General features: G+C 37.5%; 1 protein-coding gene across 7 annotated transcripts in view; it reads left to right on the top strand.

Moving 5' to 3' along the window:
- Positions 1–21,439, top strand: part of DCAF6 (DDB1 and CUL4 associated factor 6) — an 82,069-nt gene extending 60,630 nt beyond the window's left edge. For 4 of the 7 annotated variants that reach the window (XM_064643567.1, XM_064643565.1, XM_064643570.1 and 1 more), the window contains 6 exons: positions 4,451–4,492; positions 10,221–10,359; positions 15,813–15,969; positions 17,377–17,465; positions 19,945–20,050; positions 20,997–21,439. In XM_064643567.1, the coding sequence (XP_064499637.1) occupies positions 4,451–4,492; positions 10,221–10,359; positions 15,813–15,969; positions 17,377–17,465; positions 19,945–20,050; positions 20,997–21,061 (598 nt within the window). In that variant the 3' untranslated portion in view covers positions 21,062–21,439. The remainder of the gene's footprint in view (positions 1–4,450; positions 4,493–10,220; positions 10,360–15,812; positions 15,970–17,376; positions 17,466–19,944; positions 20,051–20,996) is intronic. The other 3 variants (XM_064643566.1, XM_064643584.1, XM_064643577.1) reach the window with 1 other exon arrangement.
- The last annotated feature ends 323 nt before the right edge of the window (positions 21,440–21,762 follow it).

Below are 21,762 nucleotides of genomic sequence, written 5' to 3' on the forward strand. Positions count from 1 at the left end.
TATTTTCTTTCAACCAAAACTTTAGATGTTCTTACTTTGACAAAGCAAGAGCTTTTAACTGCTGTTGTTCAGCAATGCTGTGTTTATAAATTAAGACTGGTGTGTTCAATTTTTCACTCTACTTCTTCTCTGAAAGAGAAAGTGTAATCCTTTTACTTTTGTTGGTCAATGAATATTAGTGTGTATGCCAGTAAAAAAAAAAAGTAGACTACTAGTTGTTGTTAATAAAAGGCATTTAGTAAGCTTTGTGCTTTTTAAAAGATGTATTTAGTAAGCTTTGTGGTTTTTAAAAAATATAAACAGCTGTACATACTTGTTTAATCATTCGGTGAATTCAGCCCCCCGTTTGGTATTGTTGGTTTAACACCTCTGTTCACTAATTTCAATTCTTGGACTTTTTAAAAGCTGTGATAATTATTTAAGCAACATCTTTATTGTGTGACGTAAGACAATACCTTTTTTACTAGTTTCAGATGTAGCCTGGTGTCAGGTTCCTTAGCTTTACTCCTATCCTGTTCAAAGGCAGCATCATCTTGCTACTAATTCCTTATGCTGGCAAAGCAAATTCTTTCCAGAAATTTACAACATGTATTCATTAGGAAATCAGGAAGAATTTAATAGTTGTGTACAGAAAAGGTTTTGAGTAATTTGCAGTTCAAAGTTGTAAGCCACCACACTGTCAGCAGTGACAAAAAGAACAGTCAGTGGTTGTTCATCACAAAGCACGAGCAATTCTGCTCACCAAAGGACAGTTTTTATGAAGAAGCCAATATATACAGATCCTGTCTTAATCCATTGGCTTCCCATGCAATACCAAGTAACTGGAGATAAATATCAAATGGCAGAAATATTTTCCACTGCAGAGCCAACGTTCATTATGATCCAGTGATTGAAGAGCAAGCTGTGAAAAGCCCTGCAATTTAAATCCCATTTCCATTTCCGAGCAGGAGTTAGAGCTCCTCTCCATGCACCATGTTGCCTCTACAATGTAATAGTTTTTGTAGTAATGTGATAAGAATGACACTTCCAGGTATCATAGAGCAGTTACAATTTCCCACTAGTGGGGACATCTTAAATGAAGTTGCAATTCATCTGACATGCTTCTTTGTGTGCAGGGAGATTTCTTCCTGTAACAGTTTAAATTCATCATAAAGGAAAGAGCATTCAACTAAATGAATGGTATAATTAAAATTCTCTATGCAGCCCTCTGCTCCCTTATTCTTTCCCCAGATAAAATCTGAAAAAAAAAATAGTTTTTTAATCAGTGTTGGTTTAGGATTGCCTGCAGGTTTCCATCACTCAGGTTTAATGCCTGACCAATTCATATTGTTCTGCTTTTGTGTGTGTGCAAGCAGTGAGGTTTTCTAGTTTAACTTCCGAGCATTACGTTCCCTCCTATGCCCTCTGAGATAGTGAGGAAAAGTAAGACATCCTGTGTGTGCTCAAAGGAATTTGGATTTCCATAGAGAAAGCAGGCACTGGTGGTCTTAAGGGCTGGCTATAAGCCCTCTGAGTATTTATATCTCATGTGAAAAGAGTGAAAGGAACTGGAAGTCCTCTCTACTACTACGATGTTATAGCCTATAATCCCTTTCACAAACTGATCAGAATTATATAAAACCCCCCTGGCTCCTTAACGAGTAGGAAGCCAACTCAAAACATTGCTGCTGTGATGGGCATAAATTAACTAAAATTAGTCATTTTGTTCTGTGCTAACATACTGTTTGGATTGAAATAATTTTTCACGCCCAGTGCTTATCATTTGAATGATGCTCATCCTGTCCATTTTCAGCTTTTGTCTCATTAGACTTAAGAGTGCCAAGTTTTTCTCACTCTTAGCAGTAAAAATCTGTGGGTTTCCTGCCATCCTGCTGGTTCCTGTCAGTTCTCCTCCATGTTTCACATCTTTCCTGAATATGGTAGACCAGCACTGTTTGGATTCTGCTGGGATTAAATCTGTGAGTGTTACTCTTGGTCTAGAGAGGATTCTCTGAGACACAAGTGAGCTGCAGTTACATCCTTCTCCCCTCTTTGCTTAGGGCTGTCTCAGTGGTGGCCCGTGGTCAGACACGAGCTCAATTAGTGCACTGCAGTCTTCCCCACTTCGTCATTTCTAATTAATGTGTGTTATCTTTCACCAGCAGGAAGCTCAGAACTGTATAACTCAGTCTTATACTACTGATTTTCCACCCACCTCTTTTTCTCAAGATCCTTCAGTCCCCTCTACATTCATAAAGTTCCCCAACCTCACATCCTGCATGAATACATTCCTACATCCTGCTCAAAGACTATTAGCAATATATTAAACAAAACTGCCTGCAAGACTGGTGCTTAACTCCACCAGTATGCTTTCTAAAGCCTTATGTTTCCTCTTTTCTCACTTAGTAAATTGTGTTACCTAACAATTCCTTTACTAAATCTCATTTTCTCAAGTTTACCTAATAATTTAGTTTCCAATGTGTCATCCTATAAGATAATTAACGCCGTTAATAAATGAGTAATAAAGTAGATTTTTCTCTCTCTAGAATATCTAGGGGGAAGCTGCTTTGGGCTTTTTCCTTTGTGGTTTTGTTTTATTTTCTCTTTCTGGTGAAGGTTATAATACTGGCCTGCAATAATCTACCTTTTGTGAACATATTTTATACAGTGGAAAAAAAATGTTTAATTTTTCTATAGGACAAAAAAATAAAAAAGAGGCCACAGCCTTCTGAAACAATTCTAAAAACTGTTTGACTAATAAACCTCTTCCAGTATGTAGCATTACTTTCCTTTTACTACAACCAATTTATTTTTCTTTAGGCTATGTTTTCTTATTAACCTGATAGCTCTTGTTTACATTGAGGAGAAACTCCACAGCGGGAGAAATTAAGATAAAGGAAACTCTCAGAGTAACTTCCCCACTGTAAAGTACAACTTTATCCACTGAGAAAAGAAGGGTAAACTTCTTTTGTACTCTGAAATTATGATCTTTAGCTTCCTCTTAGGGAAAGGAAGTGGCAGAAATATCCTTTTGGTTGCTCTGTTGGCAGTACCTGCGGTTAAATAAATTGACAACTTCCTGCTGCATCAATGCTGCTGATCTCACTTTATTTTTAGTAAGGTGGATGTAGATTTCAGATGTATAAACAGAATGTTGTCCATTTTGCATATCTAATGTTTACAAGGCTTCCATTATTTGAATTTTATTCAGGTACAAATCCAACTTTTAATGTTCTCAAGCTGAGGATTTGATCTTTTTCTCTCTTTAAATAATCTAAAAATAGATACAAGGCACATAATATCTTTTTGGGGATGCTCATAAATCTCAAAACACAGATGGTTTCTCACCAACTCACCTGAAACTGAACTATCAGGAAAGATTGTGCAAGGTTTGCAGCTGCTTTAATATTTTGAAAAGGACTTAAATACTATCAACAAAATGTGTGGGAATATCATGATCCTTTGGTTGGTTGGCTAAGTCAGCTGCATGTTGACTAGGAATCAGCTGGGAATAGTTTTGACACCTAAGGACATTTCTTTAAAAGGAATAACTGAGGATGTGACACCTGATTTTTTTTCAGTAGCATTTCTAAAGCATCACTATAGGAATGTCCTTAACAGGTGACTAGAAGAAGTTAAACAATTATTTCATTTTTTCACATCACTGGGCTAGTCAGTACATGTTCTTTTTAAGAAATTATATAAGGAAATGCACAGAATGTTTCAAAATAAATAATAATAAAAAAAAAGAAACCTGTTTTGTACAGCCAAATAGTTGTGCCAGATACTCATCAGAGAAAATAACCTTCTCTACATTTTGGGGAACCCAGAGGAAAAGATCCCTTCTCTTACAAATCTGAGGATATGTATAAATTACAAATATGTGCAGGTCTGCACAAAGCAAATCTTGTTTAAAACTTACTGAGTCCAGCAAGTTGAGTTGGAACAGAGACAAGGAGCATGGCTTGCCTTAGCACTGTACATTGTAATTAGTGGGAGGGGGAAGAAATCTAGGCAAAATGTATGTTCTTCATGTCCAGAGTGCAGTTTTTAATAGATTGATCTTAATTTTCACAGATTACTCAAAAAAGCTTTCCTACATAAACAACTGAATTAATTTTGTTTGGACTTTGACAGAAGCTGATCTGTGAGCAGAGGCTAAGCCTGGAAAATGTTACAACTAGCAGGTTCAAATTTAAAGAAATATGAATGTAAAAAGGAAATGATTATGCAGCTGCTTCCATGTCTGCTGTGATCTATGAAGAAGTACTGTATCTTATAAGATCAACTTTGTGTACTGTTATGTCATCTGAATATTTTTGCTGAAATCAAAGTAGTCTTATACACTGACACCCTGAGAAGGAATCTTCTCAGCTGGAATACATAGAGCACATTTTGTAATAGATGTTAACCTTTAAAAACATGATACCCAGCATTTTTGAATGACTTCAGTTGTTATTCCCTTTACTAGATATAATATCAGAGGAACAGCGATAGGTGATAGAATAATGAGGTAATTAATTATTTTATTCCTCCCCTCCTCCTTTTTATTGCCATATATTGGATTTCTCAGGTTCTTGTTTTTCGTATCTAACTGGCATTTTAAGAATTGCTGTACTTCAATTGCTATGAATTACAGAGCATATTGCTTGAGTTATATTTAGCTGCATGTGTTGCATGGAAATTGAAAAGAAATGGCAGTGTATACATTTAACAACCTATTAACCTGTTTACTGTGTGCCATAGAAATTAATGGAATTTGAAAAGTGTGTAGTTTGTGAAAAGAAATACCTTTTTTTTTTTAAATGTAGCTGCTGAGGAACGAGTTATATTTGCATGTGCCACTGCTGAGTTGCTTTGTCTGGTAGTAGAGAACATCCAGTTCTAGACAACAATATAAAAATACGTGTATCAGAGACTATTTATATTTGTCTGAACAAGGTTATGGAACTGAGGATAATTATTAGAGCTGTATTTGGCAATCCATATCGAGCAAGATACATGCTGGATCTTAGATGATACTTCTTTTAATGAAGTTAAATGAAAAACTCTTATATTCTTCACTGAAATACTTGAGTGAAGTTGTAAGAACATATAAAGCAATTTGGGTAATTGTGTTTGGCCACATGCCTTAAGAGGGAGAAACTCTACTGTGATTGAAGTCAAAGGCCATATAGAGGGGAAATGGCACAGAGTCACTCCACTGATGAGAATTAACATCTTGGCCTTGTGTGGCTGGAAGGGCAAAGACTTAGGATGTGCTTCATAAAAGACTTACCCTGAGTCCTATATTTTAAATGCCTACAGGAAAATAGTGCAGATGTGTAATTCTTTGTCTCATATTTCCATCTTAGCTGCAATTAGAGGTTCAGGAATCTGTGTACTTTTTGTACTTTGAATTTCACAATAAGCATTCTTTAAACACGCTTACCATGGAGTTCTTCAGCTCTTCAGCACAGCCCAGGGGGACATTTATTTCATATTGCTGTGAATTTAATATAAAGTGAATGATGCATCCAGCATACAATTTTTTTATCAGTGTTTTTTTTTTCTTTCTAATTTTCATTGTCATTTGGCAGCATATCAGATGAAAACTTAAAAATGTTTTGGAGCTGAGAATAATTGGAACATTGATTGTGTTTGAAGGCTGGGAAATGATCTAGGAGTGAGTGACAGTAAACATTTCTTTTCATATGATCAGCAGTGAAATAACTTGGGCTTAGGTTAGTGTCAATGTGCTGTTAACATGATGGGTTTGCCTTTGTTTTTGAATTATCTCAATGCTTGAAATTTGACAGCAGTAGTAGATCTCTTCCATAGGTTCAGAGGCTTCTAAAAGAAGATGGTTATTTAGTAATTAATATCAGAAATATAATCAAATCTTGTTATTTAGAAGAGGGATCTATTTAATGTGGTGGTTGTGGGTTAACTGCAGCAGGCAGCTCAGCCCCACACGGCTCCAGGATCACTCTCCCCCAGGGAGGGAGGAAAATTGCAAGAGAAGCCATGGGTTGGGGTGCAGACCAGGACAATGGCTCATTAATTAGTCATCTTCCTGAGCCAGATTTGACTCTGGTGATGATAACCAGCTTGTTACGACAAACCTTTGGAAGTCTTGGGCAGGAGCATGGGAGCTGGCAAGTGGATTCCTTTACAAGATCAACAAAGAAAAGGCAGAGCTTGATCAAGGGTTTGCTGCACTGGTCTAGATACACACACACACACACTCACAAAATATTACTAGAAACAGAATATACTGAGTTGGAAGGACCCACAAGGATTATTGAGTCCAACTCCTGGCCCTGCACAGGACAAGCCCAGGTATCACACCCTGTGCCTGTGAGTGTTGTCCAAATGAGCAAAAGGCATTGGAGAAATAGGATCTAAATTAATGGATACAAGCCTCAGGTTCCCTGCAATTGTTTTGGACAGGGAAAATAGTTCAAACAAGAAGATGGCAACAGCATGGGAAAAAATAATGTCTTAAACTTGAAAGAGCACAAGAGAAGGAACCAGGGCTTGTGCTAGGCACTGGTCTGGTGGGAGGTGTCCCTGCCCCTGGCAGGGCATTGGAACCAGGTGATCTTTAAGGTCCCTCCAAGCCAAAGCAGCCTGCCAGGAAAAAGACAGTTTGTGTGAAAGTAAATTTGGAAACTTCAGAAGTGGCAAAAAGCCTCAATACTGGAGGAATCAATACTGAGCTCAGCACTCAATGCAGAGCTGAGACAAGAGGAATGGGAAAAGAAAGCAGGTGGACGTGAGCTTTGCATCCAGCTCTGCAGCCCAGCTCAGGAGATGGTCGATCTGGGCTAATGGGTTTGGAAGAAGCAGGATTATCTGGGGTACCAGATTAATTTTATGGCAGCAACTGCATTATTGTCCTTTAAAAAACTGGTTATTTAACTGTGCAAATTGTACAGATTTTTGTATAAAAAAATATCCTCATTACACTTCAGAAGTTCTAAACATACAGAAAATACCCTATGTGACAATTTAGTTATTTTAAGGCTTAACTTCCATGTTTACATCTTTTTCATTTCTCTCTATGTAGGATATATACCTGTACATCAGTCTGCATCACAAGATCTTTGTGGGGGTTTTGTTGCTGTTGTTTGTAAGCTATGTTTAACTGAAAAAAAATAACAGCTTCATTTCTAAATCCCTATTCCCCTCATCTCGGGCTTCATTTAAAAGGGGCTTTTGATAATTAATATTTGCAATTGACTTCAAACCTGGCTGATCATAAGGGGAAAAGCAGTGAATACATACTACAGCTGTATCCATTGATGGAGCTGGCTGTGCATAAACCTCCTTGTCTGACATTTTGTGCCTGGAAGAACACACAGTTTGGAAGGGAAGCAGCAGCTCCCAGTCAGGCTTAGCTTAAGCTGGACTCCAGAATAGAACAAATTGCACAGCATGCTTCTGTATCCATTGATGCTCCAAGTGACTAGGCTGCTATCTAAATTCGTGTTGGCACGGACAGGAATTGCTTACCACAAGTACAAATGAAAATTAAAACATCATGAAAACAGATATGCTGGATTTTTAACATTTTTTTGTGCGCGCGCGACAAAAAAATTGTATAGAAAATCTGTAGTCATGAAAAAGTAATACCTCTCAGGGGGAATCCTTTTTCCTGTAATGTTCTTTGTTCTGAAAAGCCATTAGACTGGGCTCATATTTATCTTTTCTGGAGCAGACTTGCCTCTGCCAGGTGTCTGCTTTTTGCAGTATGTTGTTAGAGGGCTCCACACAACAGTCTCACAGTTAGAGCTGTGTGTGCTTGGCTGCATGCTCCCTGTTGAGGGTAATCATTCCCTTTACAAGGCAAATAAATGTAAATCCAGTCATGCATTTTAAAATAAGGCCCAAAATCAGGATTTTAAATTCAGAGCTCAATTTAGTTGGAAGACAGCTTTTACCAAAAGTTGCTTCTGTGCTTCTGCTTTTATTTAAAAACGCGTGATTCCGACTGCTGAGTAGTATTGAGGGTTTTTTTTGAAATGTCTGCATATTCAAGCCTAGGGGAATTTAGAGGAGGAGATTAATTTTTCTAGAGATGTTTAGATGAAAAAATGTGCAAGAAACTACCCTGCCTTACCAGTTGGTTACTTTAATACCACCTTCTAATCCCAAGACTTGTTACTGCTATCCAGCAAGTCACCCTTCTGAAAGAGCTGGACAAGTCTACTGCTTTGTCAGTCCTAATGATGTTTAGCTTCTCAGCTTTTTCACTGCACATCTTTAATTAATTCATGTGAATAAATGCAGCAAAAATACAAATAGCAATCACAAAGGGTCTCACTGTGCTGAAGAGCTGTGTGTGCCCTTTCCAAAGCCGTGGGATCACTGATGGGATTGGTAGCAGAGCAGTTATGATGTGATTCTTGCTTTTACTTTCTCACACAGAACCCATCTTTTTTAAAAAGCAAATACAACCCCAAATATGCACAAATAATGGTTTGAAGTTTCTGCAAGTGTTTGATGTAGCCTATCGTGTACATGCCACCCTTTTTCCTTCATGTAGAATTAAACTGGTGAGGAGAATATTCTGTGATCTTTAAAGCATGGTAGATAAAGAACATGGGCTTCTTTCCCCCCCCCCCTATTGTATGAAGATGTTGTGAAGAACCCTCTTCTTAAATCTATTGAAGATCGAAGTTGAAACTCTCTGTATTATAAGGACTAACAAATACAATGTGTTTATTTAGTGTAGTATAAGAAGGAGGAACCAGAAACTTTCCTAGACAGGAGATTTTGAGGGGATAGAAAACTCTCACCAAGGAAGTAGCAGTAGTCTATTTTCCCTGGGACTGTTTGCTAGGCAAACATCTAAGAAATATATTATAATAAATAGCACAGTGTTAAGTGGATCTATTGGTTAGTGCTTTCAAATCTCTTCTAGTTTCTATTAAAAAAAGTATTAAAATTTATTTTAAAAGCTTAGCTATATTATCTGTCTTCATATGACAGTTTGTGGTTTGTTTGTTTTCATAATAAATCTGTATTAATGACCCATTACCTGCATTCATTTTCCTTCTTTGCCTGGCTGTAAGATAACACTTCACTTTAACTTTTTGGTGCAGCTTTCTTCTGTGGCAAAGATTAAACAAAAATCTAAGCAGACTACTGGCTGAGAAAATGAGTGGTGAGATAGATGTGGTGGGTTTTTTTTCTGGACTAAAGGACTTGTAGCTGGAGTCTCCAGGATCAATGACTAAAACACTAGACCACATTACCTGTGAACAAATTCAGGTTACTTTCTGGAAGCAGTGTAATCAGGTTCCAAATATATTCTGTTCTGGCTCAGTTTACTTCTTAGGATCATATAAATTCCTGTAGTATTTTGACACCTTGCATTCTGCTAAAATCTGTACCTGGTCCATCTTGAGAGTGACATTCCCCTTGGATTGTGTTCCGGACTTCAAAGCCCATAGCAACCCTGACAAGGAAAGACAGAAGGAAAAGAACTAGATGTAGGTGCTGGAATGTGATGGTCTGGTTATAGCTGGAATTATGAGGATCTGCAAACTAAAGAGCTAAACAGGAAAAATTTGGCACCAAGGTCTTTTCACAGATTAATCAAAAAACAGATTCCTGCAATTAAACGTTCACAAAACAAAGTATGTAATTTAGCTTTTTTTCCTCTGTTATTCTAGGAAATATTAGCTGCCAACATAAGGGATAGCTGCTGCAATAATTGATCTCAAACCATCTTTTGCCTTAGTAGGAACTTTTTAAAAGCTGCCTAAATCTTCAGTCTTCTCATACAGAAACAGTGAGGAGAAATACATTGAACAAAATTTTATGGAAAAACCAAATCACTCTGGAAGGCTCACCAGATCCTTAATAACGTTTTAAAATTTAAAACCTTCTGTTCTGGCAAAGGTTTTTCACTTCAGAACCTTGCTACCTCATTATGGGTGGAGGGATTTCCCTAGCACTGAAGAATAAAATAGCATGTGAATTTTGCCAACAGCTGGAGTTTGTTCTACAGAGGGGGAATAAAACCTGGCATCACTTGACATTCCACTGCCTTGCATGCTATTCTTGTTCTAAGCAGGATGGAAAAAATTCAACTCTGTAATTTTACATTTGGGATAATGTTGATGTCTGTTTCAAACTCATGGAGAATGTGTTTGAGTGCCTAATTATTATTTTATAGTCCTTTTCGATAGCCCGGCTCAGTGCTCAGGGGGGGGACTCTCAGTGCTGTTCTCTTTGTCTGCACTTTGTAGACGATCCGCTGTCGCCCGAATCCAGGAGCTCTTCAGGAGGAGGAAAGAAAGGAAGGAGATGGAAGAACTGGAAACGTTGAACATCAGACGTCCTTTAATAAAGATGGTTTATAAAGGTCATCGGAACTCCCGGACAATGGTACAAACGCTTTGTCTCCTTTGGGAACTGTACAGGTTTGAGGGACTGAATCAGTGTAGCTGCTCCATTGATGTGCTTCCCAAAAAAGGATATTGCAGCGCATTACAAACACTTTTTCTTCTGTATTCATTTATAAGGCACATAGTTTGCTCTAAATGAAAATTAAAATGAATGTGACTCCTGTCACTGTGCTCAGCATTTAGTGTTCTTGAGTTTAAGACTCTCTCCTCTTAACTTCCTTTGAAATTTTGGGTATTTTTTCTTGACTTCTTTTTCATTTTGTCTGTCATCTTAAATGGTGTAAAACGTGCCTACCTTCCAAATTATGATTTAATCCTCACTTTCCCTTCCAAGCTCTTTAAAGTTTAAGATTAAATAATAATTTTGAACAGCTTGGAAGGGAAAGTGAGAATTATATCATAGTTTTGAAGAGACTTGACATCTCTGAATTTAAAAAAGGAACTAGTGCCAGTTATTAAATCACAACCTGGCTACCAGATACTTGGTCTTTTTCATACAAAATACTTCATTTTAAGAAAAATGCAACTACTGTGTTTGTAAAGCAACGGTGCATGAAAAACAAATGCAGCTTTCCTTGCTATTTCTTGTTTTGCTTTTTACAGTAATTTGAAGCTGTGAAGTTGTGAGTACTAGGTGGTGTTCTGTAGAAGTAGCTGGTGTGTTATTTTGCAGATGATCTGACAAGTCCCCCAACCTCCAAAAGCAATTTTCTAGAGTTTGTATGAATAGCTTTGATTACACTGGGGAAAATGCTTCAGTAAATGCATATTTCAGGCTATGTAAGCAACAGGGCTTAGAATAAACTTTGATTAATGATAAGGAGTTTTGCACTGTATTTCAGAAATCAATTTTAATTGCTCAAACCCCCATTAATTTAAATGTCCTAGCATGAAGCACTTTGTAGTTCAGAGATATTAAAGGAGAGCTCATCTAAGGGGTCTTAATTCAGTCTCCATCTGCATATGTGTTATTATATAGATGATTTCACAGATTTTGTTCTTTAGTTTCTTTGGGTTGTGTGTTGGTCTTTTTGCTTTTGTTTCACATGAGCACCCATGACAAGGAACACACAACGAAAGACAATGTAATGTTCCCTGTTGGTCTCTACGGTCTCAAACTCCATTTTGATTTATTGTTTTGAGTGATCCCCTCTTTCCTGCAAGGCAAGGATTGATGACATTTCCCTTCCCAATATATATAGTGAATTAAGATTATGAAGGCAAATTGAATAATTCTGATAGTTCCTTACTTTTGAGAATTTAATTTGGTAATCTTGAAATTTTTTTTAATAAGCATATTCAAGTGTAATTCTTGCATTGTCAGAAAGCAAAAGATAAGTACAGTTATACTGATCTTTGCTTGCATCATTTGTGGGGTTGGAATGTTTCTATAATCTTATTTTTTTATACATATGACATTCTTCCTTTTATTCACTTTTCCTAAGTCCAGAGTCCCCCTTTTAAAGTGTGGACTTCAAAGTAACTTTTCTTCAATAGAGCATCAGAGTGTAAAGGATAAATGGGATAAGTTGTGTATTCATACAATAGAAGTGAGTGTGTATATGAGCTTGAAAAAAAACTCCAAAATTTTTAAATGTGAATTTCAATTCTGTTTATTTCTGTGATGCTAAAATTGAATTTTTTTAATATTAGAAAGGTAAAATCAGCAGTTACATAAAAGAATAAGAATGAAACAGGAAGAGGTCATAACTGAAAATTAAAATATTAAGTTACTTATTATTGGGGATAATTTAGATGTAACAGGATAATGAAAATATGTACTAAGAGGAGCTATAAGACAAAAGCTGCCAAAAGTTAATATATTGGAATTCACTACAGAATTCAGGAATGCAGTTTCTCTGGCCTATTTTTAGACATCAGGATGACTGTATTGCACTGCCTGCAATCACTGTAGATCTTCTGTAGACAAAGATCTACCAAGCCTGAAATTTAAAACTGGATATACTTGTGCTGGAAATAAAGTACATATTTTTAACAGCATTAATGGTTCAACTTACTGGTAATTCTGTATCAAGACAGCTGAGGCAAAGCACAGGGAAGACAACGTCCCTGTCCTTTTCTTCAGTGCAGTTTCTGAGGAAACTGCAAAAAGAAATATAAGGATACAGGCACTGCCTTCTTTAGAGCTTTATTACAAGGCATTACTTGGAAAATAATTCATAGTAGAATCCTGTGTAAATAGTCTCAAATGCAAAATTCTGGCCCTTATGCCAGTGTCATTCTTAAATGCCAAAGTAGACTTCGAACACTGGAACTCACCTGTGTGAACTCTGAAAGCTGCTGCACTGGGAACTTCTGTCCACACAGAAATGTAAACTTGCCCAGTGTGTGTCAATTTAAAGAGTTTGTAGGAGGCACTGGGAACTCTTCAAACAACAATCCTGCACACAAGACAACATTTTAACCCTCCAGGCTCTTTCCTCCTGCACAAACGTGAGACTGTTGTGGAGCTCAGAGCTCACATCTCGTGGCTGAGTGTTTTGGCTGTTGTTGAAGCAATGTCCCCTCTCCCTCTGCCACCCCCTCCACCCTCTCACCCTGTACATGACACAGTGGCATATATTTAACAATGGTTATTTTGAAGTCCTGCTCTGAGTGAAACCAGAAGTGATTTCTGAAGAAGATTCTTCCTATTAGTGAGGGAAGTGACCCATTTTTGTTTATTCAGACTAATTGCTGGGCATCATTTGGGTTACAACTTTTTTAGGAAGGGAGGGCAAGAGGGGCCTTGGCACAGAAAGATCACTCTACATTTAGCAAACCTAAGAGTTGTTTCTTGGAAAAAAAATATTCTAGGGTGGCTTTTTTTGGCTCAGAAATTGAATAAGCCACATTCTTTCAGGCTGTGATCATCAGGGTATCTTGAAAGTAGCAGGTGTAGCATAGTATCAACATTATATTTCAAGGAAATGGATATCTGATACTACCACCGTTTTTCTTGGCTTGCAATTTCCATCATTTCCATTCTAATGCTGCTCTGTTTAATGCACAGAGGCTGCTTCAGCTGCTGTCAGTTCCAAAACTCCTGAGACTGCAGATCTCTGAAACTCTCAAGGAGTAGTAAATACACAACTAGTAAATACACAATTAATAGATACTACATTTACTACACAATTAATTACTTATAAATAACATTTAAGAAATATAAATAGTATAGTTAATATAAATAATAAATGTGTGAATCCATACCAGAGTATAACTCATATTTATAAGTTATCAGATAATAACATTGTTCTTATAATACTGTGGCAATACCACATTTCGGGGATAGGGATGGGAACAAAGGGGGGGGAAAAGTGTAGATTTATTGACTCCCTTGTCTCCCAAAGACTTTTGCAAGTCAAGTACATGTCAAGTTAGCTGTCTTGTCATTGACTATCTCTTCTGTTTTGTTTAATTCTCAGAGTAAGGGACAAGACAGTCTGACCATCACAGCATTGTCAGCAAAAGTGTGCCCAGAACAACCAGGCTGATGAGCCCAGGAATACCTTACAGAGCTCAAGAGCCCTTCACAAAAGGAAAGGGAAATAGATTATGTAATAAATCATTATATAGTATGGTAGCCTAGAGCATGAGCGTAGTGTTTCCTAAAACCCCGGGATCTGGTTTTCTGGAAGCCTTCCCAAGGACCTTGGACCTTTCTTCAGTCCCTTCAGTCAATGGCACATCCAGCCCAGTTGTGTTCACTCACAGATGAGCACACTTTAAATCACAGTTCTGTGTTTGTGAATTGCCTCCCAGATTTTCTGGTTTATGAAAAATTCTCGAGTAATTTGTGCATCTTTCATGCAGAAATGATTACCATGTTATTCTCAGAGCTCTACGATTTCCTTCTTCAAATGTTCTCTAATCAGAGAAGCCTCCCTTGAATGTTTAATTTCAGCCAATTCTAATCCAGGGTCAAACTACTGCATTAACAATAACATTATAGAGGATTTAGCTGTAGGCCAAACCCAAATATCACCCAATTATAATTTCTGACAGGTGATTTAAGAATTAATATAATTTGTGTGATGCCAGTCTAGTCAGTGCAAAGTAAAATTCCATAAACTGGCCCAAGGTGCTGGAATGACCTTCAGTGTGAACTGTGGGCCCTCAAACAACTCAGTGCCTTTGCAAGATCAGTTTTACCTCACTCTCTAAATTTATACACAGCAATATGTGTCATTTAAAAAAAAATAAAATTGAAATAATAAATTGGCCACGTACTCTTTGCTGGTATCATGGGGACACTTCTGATAAGGAGACAAATGTTAGCCAGATAATTCCAAACATTTTGCTCAAATGCATCAACAAAGTAATGATAGGAACAACTGTGTGCTGTGTCATGAAAACTGGGATATTATTGGTTCCACTTGCAGGGAGAGATGCTTCTACTTTCATCTACTGTTACTGTAATAGCTGAAGGGTCACTTCAACCTGGATGCCTTCATTGTTCAGTGATTTTTATAACTTGAATTTTGGCATTGGGCTAAGAGGTCTTAGTTTTTATCTTATTTATTATAGAGGGGGGAGGAGGAAAAAATCCTTAAGTTTGATTTCATGAGCCTTTTTTATCTGTCAGACCCAGTTAACTCCCACCATCCAGTTTTCATAAATCCTCCCAGGGATTAGCCTGTCACACACTTTAACTCACCAAACTCTTCCTGAAAACTGTTTCACATACCCCTGTCTCCAGTATCATTCCTGTCACTTTAGAAAGTGGCAGAGCTGACATTTATTTTCAAACTGCTCAATCTGCCCTAACTCCTTTTTCTTTTTCTTTTTCTTTTTCTTTTTCTTTTTCTTTTTCTTTTTCTTTTTCTTTTTCTTTTTCTTTTTCTTTTTCTTTTTCTTTTTCTTTTTCTTTTTCTTTTTCTTTTTCTTTTTCTTTTTCTTTCCTTTTTCCTTTTCCTTTTCCTTTTCCTTTTCCTTTTCCTTTTCCTTTTCCTTTTCCTTTTCCTTTTCCTTTTCCTTTTCCTTTTCCTTTTCCTTTTCCTTTTCCTTTTCCTTTTCCTTTTCCTTTTCCTTTTCCTTTTCCTTTTCCTTTTCCTTTTCCTTTTCCTTTTCCTTTTCCTTTTCCTTTTCCTTTTCCTTTTCCTTTCCCTTTCCCTTTCCCTTTCCCTTTCCCTTTCCCTTTCCCTTTCCCGTTTCCCTTTCCCTTTCCCTTTCCCTTTCCCTTTCCCTTTCCCCTTTCCCTTTCCCTTTCTTTTTCTTTCTGTTAGCAGCTACTTTGCTCTGGAGATCTATAACCTTCTGAACTTTCTTTTTTTCCCAACCATTCTTCTTTAAACGTTTCCTTTAAATTTTCTTAAATCTTATTTCTGCATATGCAGGAGTCTTCCTTCAGCAGCAGTGTTGTTGCAGAAATGGGAGCGTGCTCTGAGCTTTTCACTGGATAGTCTTACAAAGTCATTTTTGTTTTTATTGCAGATAAAGGAAGCCAACTTTTGGGGATCTAACTTTGTCATGAGTGGTTCAGACTGTGGCCATATTTTTATATGGGACCGACACACTGCTGAGCATCTCATGCTGCTGGAAGCTGATAATCACGTGGTGAACTGTCTTCAGCCTCATCCCTTTGACCCAAGTAAGATCCTAATTTTTCACACTCTGCATCTATAGTGTAGAGCATTTTAAAGCTCACTCCTAAACTCTGTGCTCAATAGAGAATTGCAAAGATTAATGAACTATTTTTCATTTTTTCCCGTATAAATTAGATAATACTGCTTTTAATTTTGCCTTCTTGCTAAAGGACCTTTGGCCCTGAAAACCCTCCTTACTCAAAAATGTATTGAAATGAAACTATTACTGACATAGTATTTATAGGAGTATTGTCAGATGTAGCAAGAAGAATCTCCATTTCTTGCTGCCCTCAATATATCAAATGTTTTCCATGACACTAATGAGGGAAACGTGGGGTCACTGAAATGCCAGCAACACTTTGGGAATTTATATTGGAATCTGGTCTCTGCTTGGCTCTATTAAAAAAATTGAGTGAAGTGGGTGTCTCCATTTCACTGGCTTTGTGAGATTAGAAGAATTTAATAAAATTCATAGAAATTCTTTTAATTTATATTTAGAGGAAAATATTTATTGGAAAGATGGACTAAAGCAGTAGAAGGAATCACATGTAGCTGGAAAATCTGAACCATTCTGTAGCCTCTGACACAGTCAGAGAAAGTATTTGTGTTATTTCTTCTTTCATAGCTTACATGGCTGTATAGGAACAGTCAGCTATAAATAAATTAGCAAAAAAAGCTGTTATAATAATACCAAAAGAGGCTGAGGGTTTTTTGGACAGTTTGGGGAAACATGGAATACTGCCCTACATTGGATAAGCCTTGAACTTTTAAATTTTTAATTGAAATTGAGTTCCTGGATATGTCTTGAGTGTGTGGCTGGGTTGGATACTTTCTTTGGAAGCATCTTTCCAAGTGCCCTCATTGTTTTGCTCATTTCTTGTTGGAGTGCAACTCTCCTCCTGTCACACACTGAAAATGTAATGGAGAGGTCAATCTCCTTCTAGGACAGTTAATCTTGTACAGTTTTCCAGCTACTGAGATGTTTCTATGGAATTTTAATTCCTATAGTGGTTTTTGTGCAATGACCTAGAGAATGTTCTGTAACTTTTTGTTTTTCATATTTTAATAAGTGTTTAGAAGAACATCCATTGCATCTTCATATTTAAATATAAAATAAATTTACATGAAATACACTGAAATGATCAAATGTCAAAATACATTTGAAATTATCTTGGTTCTGCTTTTGTATCTGGGTCTAGGAATCCTAAGGCTTTATTATTAATGTATGTAATGTATTATCAGGCTGTCAGCAGAAATGCTTTAGTAGTGGCTGGGTTTGTTCTTACTTTCTGCTTCTATCTTTTGCACAGTCTGGTGCTTTTTTAATTTAAAAAAGAAAGCTATTGATGTTTGCATGTGTTTTCTTCATGTAATTCATAACACACTTAAGAATTACTGTTACTTACTTCCAGTTCTGGCCTCTTCGGGTATTGATTATGATATAAAAATCTGGTCACCATTGGAAGAATCCAAGATTTTTAACAGAAAACTTGCAGATGAGGTAAGAACCTTTCCTCCTTTTTCATAGTAATGTTGCATCTTCTAAGGCTATAAAAGCCTTTGGTACAAATTACTGATATTGAATTAGCAGAGTTACTTAATGCTCAACAAATGAGCTACAGATAAAAAGCTGCCCTTTAGAATAGTTAACTTTCACATCCTTGGCAGCACACAGAGGCACTTTGCATTTCATCAGCTCTCCTAGAAATGTATTATGTACAGGGAAGAAGTGAACAGGCAGATACAGAAGGAAAACTGGCAGGAATTAATAAATTAAGGTAGTGTCTGTTTCTAAACAAATAAATGAAGGGAAAACGGAAGGAAATAAACTGAAGGAAATACAGTGATATACAGGAGAATGGAGAGTGCAAAAATCAATCCTCTTAAATGCTCAGTGGGATAAAGGGGAGTTGAGGTTAAGATTGCAAATATTGCAAATTGGGAACTTCCTGGAATAAAGCAAATATTGCAAGCCCAACCAGTTATAAAAGTCTGTCTGTATGTGAAGTTATGTAACACATTGTTTTTGTGCCCTCAGAGCAATAACTGTATATAGCAACTGGCCTGGGGTGATGGTATAGCTGAGTGCTGAATAATCATATCAGTGTCTTACATAACATAATTTATTAAAATATTATGTTTTTCTGTAACTAATATTACAGGACAGATTTGGTTGTGGGGTGGCTAGTTTGGGGTTTTTTTTGTGAAATCTCTTGGGCAGCAGGGATATAGTAAAGGGGGGGTTTCTAATTGTTATAGATAATATATATATATTGTTATTAGTGCTATACATATTTTAAACAGAAACCCACAACCCTTAGTCACTACTCTACATCCCCTGAAAAAAACCCAAACCATCCACTGATGGGGTTTGAACCTTTCTCGTTCTTTTAGCAGCAGCAGTGACACTTCTTTGTAATGTTGTGTGACAGCTTTAGTATGTGATGTGTTTTGGAGCCTTTGGGGTTTAGAAATATTGCTAAACATAAACGTGTGCTAAAAGTAGTTAATGTACTGTTACTTCTGTCATTTGATTTTCAATAATAACAAAACATTTAGAGATTTGATTATTTTTTTCTTTACTAAAAATTGTAGAACTTTCAGAAAAGTCGACTGCAGTGCGGTTTGTAATTTGACGTGTTTTTTGTATTTTAATTTAATCCCTGTATTGAAACACCTATGTAGAGGACAGGAGATGTTTGTAGCAATAAAATAGTTTTCACCATGTTAAGATTAGCTAGAGAAAGTGTGGAACATACCTAAACTGAATTTTCCATGGAAGGGAAGACCTAGGTAGAAGGTGTTGTGTTTGGGGAAATTGAGAGAGGCCGTGACCTCAGTGAGTAGGAAAAGACAGCAGAGACAGGAACAAACCTCTGAATAGAGAAAAAGCATCAGAAGGAGGTTGTCAGGGGGTGTTACTGATGATGCACTGGAGAAATAGGGGGTGAAAGAGGAAAAAATGGCTTCCTGCTGCCTTCTCAGCTTGCTTCTGTTAGGGAGTGATCAGCTGTGCAAAGTACCTGGTGAACAGCTGAGAATGACAGGGAAGAGGAGATTTGGTTTGGCTGGGAGAAGGGCACTGCAAACATTTGCAAGAACTTGTTCCTTACAAGAGGAACAGGCTTGGAGGAGTCTCAAGGAGAAAAAGAAATGCAATATTTTCCTGTCTTACAGCAGCTGATCTGGGAGGAAGGACTGAATAACAGGCAGAACTTGTCTCCACCTAAAGAAACTTTTGTGCTTAGTGATAAATGGAAGAACATAGTCAAAAAGCTGAGAGACCAGCAACAGTGTGGGATTAGAACTTAATGGGGAAGAAAGAAGGATGGCAAGAAAGTACCATGAGGAAGGAATGAGGCAAGAGAGCTAAAAGTATTCATTAGTGGATTTTTTTTTCCTTTAAACTAAGACAGCAGGAACTGGCTCTTTCAAGTAATTTAGAGGCAAGCTGTAGATCTGTTTAGAAAGAATTATGGAGCTGAAGAATGTTCCAGAACTGGGATAGAAAATTGCTTGTGTTCCTTGGATTTTCTCCAAAAGTTTCAAGCAGCATGAAGGTAGGAGTTTAGGGTAACCTCAGCTCTTTTCCTTCCCACATTCTTGGCCAGCGCTGGTGCTGGAACTTGTTCTCTCCAACAGTTGCCATCTGGAACAGCACTTTCTCTCATCACTCTGCTTTACTTCATGCAAGAACTCACTTCAGAAGTTTTTCTCAGATATCTACCGTGCATGTGGACAATGAATGATGATCTTACTAGAATGTTCTTTAGACAGACAGTTAGACACTGTAGGCAGAGTCTGGCTTTTCTTACCATATACAGTTGAAGTAACTGTATTCAATAGTAATTATTAAAATATTGGTCCCTTATTGTAATTTTGGCTTTTGCATAGGAGCTTTGTATCTACAAACCCATACTGATGCAGTACAATTTTGTGTTTATTTCTGGTGCTGTTTTTTTATCCTTCCCTGCCTCCAGGTTATAACCCGTAATGAACTAATGCTGGAAGAGACCAGAAACACTATTACTGTTCCAGCTTCTTTCATGCTACGAATGTTGGCTTCGTTGAATCACATAAGAGCAGGTGAGAGACTCCTGAACAGCTCGCCCATGGCACTGGTCTGTGAAATAGCAGATGGACTGGAGAATCATCAAGACCTTCAGCTGTCTGTGGCTATACTTGGGGCTGGTGAAAAGATTCAAGGGTTGTTCAAGGTTCTCTTAATAGAAGTTCTTAGGAATTGCTTTTTAGTGTGAGGCTTGCAACATTCTTGTAGCTGTTTTTACCCCAAAACAAAGATCAAAATGTATTTTTAGATATTCACCACGCTATCCATCCTGACAGAGCTGCTGACAGACCTGTAGGTGAAGGTGAAGGGGACTGTAGATATTGAATATGGGGAGTCTCTTTGGAATAAAACACCAAAAGAACTGCCCAACACTTGAGTTTGCAACAATTTCAGCAAAACTCTGTTATGGCTGAGTGGAGTGTTTCTTAACCTGACAGTGCATGTTGTTTGAGGGATTGATGTTGATCCAGTCATGTTGCCTCGCACGTTTCTGTATTTGCCCTTTTCTAAACATGCACATCAAAAGGTACTTTTTCTGATGCATTCAGTGACAGACAGTGATCCCCCAGTTTCTGGAGTATTCAGATTTCTAACTGCAGCTATTCTAGTGTCAGTTCCCCAGAACAGCACTTCAGTCCCTTGTACTCACCATCTCATTTTAATGTTACCCTTGCATTTCATCTTCCCTGTGCTGACAGCCAGTCAGCAGCTACAAGGTTTTTCCTTCTGTACACAAATTTCCCTTTCATGCCTGGAAATCCTTGAGGGCTTTTCTCCTCTTCTCCTTTCTTGTGGCATCATTCCTACCCACTCTCTGCTTGTCAGTCCACACAGACTTTCTTCTACCGTATAACCCACAGCCACTGCCCCTTCTGTAACAGCCCAGGGAGACAGTATTTTATAGTCACCAGAAAAAGACAATTTTGCAAGTTCTCTTTACTAAATCTCTGTGTTTTACAGACCGATTGGAAGGCGACAGATCAGAAGGATCTGGTCAGGAGAACGAAAATGAAGACGAAGAGTAACTGGCAGTTGTGTGAGAGCACCGAGACGTCAGTGGAATTTGTATAAGACATTAATTATATTTTTCCTTACAGAGCTTTAGTGCAATTCTAAGGTATTGCTTTTGGATAACCTAACCTTTTGTTTTCGAATGACTGTGTGCATGACTTGGGGAGAGTGTGCAAGTTAAAATAAGCAAAAATGTTTTTCAAACGTTTTGCCATGTATGAGGGGTGCTAGAAGATGCAAAGTGCAATATTTTCCTTAACCTGCAAATGTGGGAGCTTGGATCAATGTTTTAAAGTAACTTTCATTATAGTAAAAACGTTGGTTCAAATAAATTTCTATACCTGCTGTTTGCATGTTTGTTGCTTTCTAATTAAAAGATTTGGTTGTTTTAAGTAGTTCTGTGGTTTTTTCTTTGTGATTTATCACCTTGTAACTATAACCCCATTACTGCCTTCATTTCCATTCTTTCTTACAATGTTTGTGGAGTGACAAATACAGTTATTTCTTACAGTGAGCACTGGGATTCTCTGTGACTTTGGGATCCCATATCTCTTGGTTCTTGCACTTCCGCAGGCAACCCACACATCTGTGGGTTTTATGGTGCCATCAATCTTATGGTGCCACTTCCCATTCTCCAGGCTTGAATCTGTAATGCTGGTGAAATAGTTGTATTTCACTGATCTGTGAGTTTCCATTCTTTGCAACATCAGCAGAT

Source organism: Pseudopipra pipra, chromosome 2, assembly GCF_036250125.1.
Source record: "Pseudopipra pipra isolate bDixPip1 chromosome 2, bDixPip1.hap1, whole genome shotgun sequence".
Classification (NCBI taxonomy): Eukaryota; Metazoa; Chordata; class Aves; order Passeriformes; family Pipridae; genus Pseudopipra; species Pseudopipra pipra.